Source organism: Merops nubicus, unplaced genomic scaffold, assembly GCF_000691845.1.
Source record: "Merops nubicus isolate BGI_N331 unplaced genomic scaffold, ASM69184v1 scaffold9205, whole genome shotgun sequence".
Lineage (NCBI taxonomy): Eukaryota > Metazoa > Chordata > Aves > Coraciiformes > Meropidae > Merops > Merops nubicus.
The window spans coordinates 8901-14606 of NW_008608939.1; the positions used below are offsets into that span (position 1 = coordinate 8901).

The 5706-nt window shown below is 37.9% G+C and overlaps 1 protein-coding gene across 1 annotated transcript in view; it reads right to left on the reverse strand.

Moving 5' to 3' along the window:
* Positions 1–5706, reverse strand: part of LOC103773076 (probable E3 ubiquitin-protein ligase HECTD4) — a gene marked incomplete at its 3' end in the record, with an annotated part of 31992 nt that overhangs the window by 8651 nt on the left and 17635 nt on the right. Inside the window, exons 16-20 of the mRNA XM_008940430.1 lie at positions 5139–5261; positions 3504–3628; positions 2285–2438; positions 1883–1983; positions 599–797 (exon numbers count right to left, since the gene is read on the reverse strand). Of these exons, the coding sequence (XP_008938678.1) occupies positions 599–797; positions 1883–1983; positions 2285–2438; positions 3504–3628; positions 5139–5261 (702 nt within the window). The remainder of the gene's footprint in view (positions 1–598; positions 798–1882; positions 1984–2284; positions 2439–3503; positions 3629–5138; positions 5262–5706) is intronic.

Below are 5706 nucleotides of genomic sequence, written 5' to 3' on the forward strand. Positions count from 1 at the left end.
AAAAAACACTAAACCAAAAGAAACCCCCAAATCCCATACCTCTGGAACCTTCTGTAATTTCTTAACTACCACTACCTCTGACTTCTTTTGAGGGAACTTCTTAATTACAAAGCCTAACTGTTAACAAAAGATCCTCATAACTGCTAGGTTTTAAACATTGAAATAATCACCGGATATTATGTTCTGAAACAATACACAAGAAGAATTAAGCACATATTCTTTTTGGATTGTTTCTTTCAGAATAACAGAAGTTAAACCATTTATTGTCACCTTCCCACCTTTTCCTGTCAACGACTCTTTGCACGTTTTCTATCATTTAACTAAGTCTGGTCTTAAGATGAAACTCAATTCTCTATTCAACTCATGCCACACAAGTAATAAGCTCTCTGCACCCCTGTAGTTTAGAACCTTGAAGTAAGCAGACTGGGACATTACAGTGTACACCAGTAAGCTCCCATCAATAAAACCCTCCTGCATTATCCTGTCACTGGACATAAAGTGCCATGAAAGACAAGGGGCAGGAAAAGATGGAAATGGGAAATGCTGCTGGCTGAAAAAATATATGGACATAAGAATTACTGAACTGGCCCTTGCTTACCTTATCATAATCATATTGTGAAGAACATCTGTTGTCAAATCTAAGATACAAACAGCGGGCTCCTGGAATATGGACAGTTTCTTTAAATTTATAGTTATCCCTGACAGGATGAACTGTTTCTACAGTCTTCCCTGCAGCCCAGGGAGCAGGGATCTTCAAACCAGTAAGAAAACCTGGTTCTTCTTTCTCCTCCAGCATTCTGAAATTAGAGTGAAAAGTTAGGCCTAAAATTCACCACATAGATTTTTACTATATACTCAGACATCAGACTATGAAGTACTTAAGATCAGCCCTCTATGTATTATGTAATATGTGCTATGTATTGACACAGCAACAGAAAATTATTGATTCCTCATTTTAGTCACAACTGTGTTGAGGGAACATGCAGAACTTAAATAGTGTGAACTCTGAGTTAGAAATAACTATGCCCACCTCTAACCTGGAAAATCTTTTCCCTATGCTTTCCAATTTTTCAAATTATGGAAATTGGAACAAGCTAAGCAGCACCATAAAAGTAGTAAATGGTACTATATAGAGTTTCTAAGACATGATTGGTAGCACAAAAACCCCCTCCATCCTCCTGGCACAGCACCCAAACCCAACTGCACTGTCATAAAACAACGTGTCTAATATTTCACTGGAGCTCCTAATTTGGGAGGATTGAAAATAAATTCTTCAGAGTTTTCAGGCAGTTTATTACACACCATCACAAGTTGTTTAATATTACAAATTCTGCAACCCTGCAAATAGCTATGGCAAGCATTTTTTCTTTAATTTAGCTGTGTGCTTCTGTTTGTAAGCAGAAGCTGTATAACTTTGGGCTGAGACACAGGATTTATATGCAGGACTGAAAATCATTTTATTTCCTTATGTAAATAAAACCATTTCATATCTTCCCAATGGTTTTAGTACTGTATCTCATGCTGCCAGAGCAATTTACATTTTCTCATGATGGCCTTCCTTGGCCTAATTTATTGTAAGGGGGCCATACAGAATTAATTCCCAATGCTTGAGGTGAGGGGAAAAAACAAACCACACCATACCCTGTGCAAACAATCTGAAGATACTTATTTAATTCTCAATGCAAAACTCTTGAAGAACTAACTGTCTTTTGTAAAGGTTTATATATCTCTTAAGACAGCCTAAGCCACTACAGCATTGCCTTTTTAAGGAAAAAACATTAGAAATTGCTGCATTAAGGTTTATCCCACAGTAATGGTCAAATGAACATTGCAGCTATGACATTTTATGCTGTAAAAAGACCCAAATGGAAAGAAAAATCACCTCTCATCAGATAACAGCTTCCCTTTCTGTTCTGATGCACCACTGGGGGAACTGTTCAGTTCTGAGAAAACTGGAGACTGAGTTTTAAGCAGCAGTGCAGTCTGTGGCACAAAATATACATGTTAGAAACATGTGAATAGTAAATAATTTTAAACCTCATTACTGAAATCCATGAACAATCACACTGTATGTTGTTACTGACAAGGAATCATTACCTCATAACTGTTGTACAGAGTCAAATTTCATATCCAGAATTATCAGCTTTTGTAGCTGTTGAGCAATTCTTAAACCACGACCTGCTCATCACTTACTGCAGAAAGCTGACCAAGATCTACAGCATTTTAGAACCTGCACATCTCATCCTTTCTCCTTTGTAGCCAACTGCTGACACAAAGACCATACCTGACTGGTGTAAAGAACCAGCTGCACCAGCTGAGGCATCAAGGCATCAGCCATGGTTAGAGTTTGCAGGTTTGGATGCATCAGAGATGTCAGCAGGACAGGAAGCAGATGACCCAGCATTGTGGCCTTGGTAATTTGCTCCAGGCCTTTTAATCTGTAAGGAGAGTCAAGGTTTACATAGCAACAACTATTTTCACAGAGTATCACTACTATTTTTAGTCATCTGTTTAATCTTTTAACAGACTGTGTAAGTAGGCAATTCAAAATTCAGCAGAGAACACTTGAGTTAGAGTGAAAAAACCAACACAAGAAAAATCTTAATGTCTTGAGAACATTAAAATTTCTCCAGTGTTAGCATCCTAGTCTGTGCTGTCAATTCTTACTAAACAGTGATAGAGAAGAAGACACTAAATCAAGAGTTTAATAATTACTTAGAAAGTTTTAAGTTCCCATGGGCATGGGATGAAAGTCCACATCAAACACAAATGTGTTTGTTCAGTAGATCTATCAGTCTCTGAGCACATGGAGCTCAAAGTACTTTAAAAGAATCTACAAAAATATATTTGACCATGAAACCCATCTGAAAATAATCTCAAAGGAATTGTGTATTGTCAACAAACAAAACTAATCTTGTGGGCACAGAAAAGCACAGAAACTGAAATCTGAAACAAGGGCGAGAGGGAGGTGTTTGTTTCATGACAAAAAGGGTTCACAGCTTTTGTTTACATCCCATTTCCAACATATATTTTTGAGGGGAGGGGAGGCAGAGAAGGGCAAGGTGACACTCTCTGAAGAAACATGCAGGATATTGTAACAATATACAAGACTTGTCACAGATAAAATAGCTAGTCCAGTGACTAGAGACCTAATACTCAGGAGTTTAAAAATAAGAAAACTGCTGTAGCTTACAGGAATATTCCCAGTTGAATAATCACACTTTGTTTCCAGTTAACCTGCTCAAAAATACCCACTGTGATTGCCTAAAACTGCAGCAATTTGAAGTTCCTGTAGATTATCAAGCTTGTCACAGTGACATGGGAAGTCTGATTCTAAACTGTTCAAAAGTGGTAAGTAAATGCTACAGTAAGACACTGCTCCTTATGTTCAAAGCTCAAGTATGAAGTGACAAAGACTAAGTAATGCTACCTCTGCTTGTACAATAAGGCACAAAAAGCAGCAGCTTACTGTTTTTCCAGTAGCACACTCATGCTCATCTTACCTTTGCTCTCTGTCAGAAATATCACTGTTTATTAGGGCTGTAGTCACTTGCTGCAGCATTTCTAAGACTTCATCACATCCTGTCAGAATTTGTGTAGCAAGAGACAAAATGCTGGTCTTCAGCTCCTAGGTACAAGAAGAGGTACAGGATACTTAAATTCTTAGAGAATACCAAAAAAAAGGACAACAGAACAAAACGATGGATTTCCAAATGAAAATAATGATAATGTGACCTGGCAGGCCTGCAGCAGTAGATTCATCCAAGACTTAAATTTGATTAATGCTAAGCCCCAAAAGTGCTGGGAGAAACTAGGTGCATATTTTACAGGATGCACATCCAGTTTCTAGAGGGAGGGAATCCCCAAGTCCAGCACAGGAGAGAGAGCTGTTAGCCAGCCAAGGTACAGCATTGGTGACAGAATGTCCTAGCAGGTATGAGGATCACTGTAGAGAGAGAAACTGAACAATGAAAACATGGGTGAATAGTGAGACAAGAAAAGTACTACAACATTTAGCATTTACTCTCTGAGCCTGAACAAATAACTTTCAACTGCAGCACATTACAAGCACACAAAGTCTCAAACAGCAGCAGACAAAACCAGCTTAACAAACAATACCAGAAGTTCAAAAGTCAGTACCATTATAGAAGAACTGTTACCACTACAGAACCCACTATGACAAGCTAACCTGCATGCTGGGACAAAATTTGGCTTCTATGAGTTCATTTAAGATTATTCCAACATGAAATGACACAATTTTAATAAACTTCATAGCAACAGAACAACCACTGTCTGCAAACGTTGTGCTCCAACTGTCTCCTTGCCACAAATGTTATTCACACTACTTCAGACAGCAAATGTAGGTGGTTCTACATAAGCTTTGTAACTTAAAACCATAAAAAAAAGCAGAAGGCAGATAAGGCAAAGGAGAAAACTTTCCTCTTTATATCTGAAAATATTTTTTCATAAAACCACTTAAGTGATTTGGAGAAGGGAAAGTGGTGGTGCAGGCGTAATATGTTCAGAAACTCCTGACACATGAATTTTCTTACTAGCAGATATTAAAATACATTTTGAACCTCATTATATGTATACTTAGGAAGGGAAGTATGTGCTCTCACAAGATAGAGCCCAAGCTGCAACACTGAACAATGAACAAATGGAGATTTTAGCTAGAGAAAAAACTGTCTACAAAAATTTGACTGTATCAAGAAGAAAAAAAACAACAAAACAATGTAAATAGAATGCACTGCAGAAGAGATGTCACAGGAACACTGACTGTAGAGAGCCATACTAGAATAAAACTTGGTGTTTACCTGTACCTTCAATGTCTCTCCCTGCAAGGAGCTGTCACTGTCATCATTTTCATCAGGTTTTATCAAAATAGTGTTACTGAGGAGGTGGTATACTTAGAATGGGAAGTATGTGCTCTCACAATATAGAGCCCAGGCTGCAACACTGAACAATGAGCAAATGCAGATTTTAGCTAGAAAAAAAAACTGTCTACAAAAATTTGACTGTATCAAGAAGAAAAAAAACAACAAAACAATGTAAATAGAATGCACTGCAGAAGAGATGTCACAGGAACACTGACTGTAGAGAGCCATACTAGAATAAAACTTGGTGTTTACCTGTACCTTCAATGTCTCTCCCTGCAAGGAGCTGTCACTGTCATCATTTTCATCAGGTTTTATCAAAATAGTGTTACTGAGGAGGTGGTTCTGTACAGCCATCAGGTACCGCAAACACGAAGATGCAGCCTTTAACATAAATAAGTACACTTAACATCATTTAAACCCTCTAATCCACCTGGACTCAGGCAAACCCTGTCCTTTGAAACATAAAAGAGGAAAAAAGCTGAGGGAGAAGAAAAGCAAAAGTAAAAAATTTCCCTTGAATAGGATTTTTTTTCTCTGATTTAATGCAAGCTTGTTGATACATTTAAAAGAAGAAACTAGTCACAAAACTGAATTTTGTCACAGTAACTTGCAAAACATATAAAGAAGTTGTACCACTTTATTCAAGCATATCATACAGTAATATTCAAGTACAGTAACATTAACTAAATCTTAAAAGACCATAAAGCTAAATTTAGTTGACACTCCTGAAAGTGATGGTTCCATGCTACTGCTCCTTCCCCACCCTCCTGCAGCACAGGAGCTTGCACAGGAGCTCACCCCCAGGGCATGGAGGTGATCCTGCTGA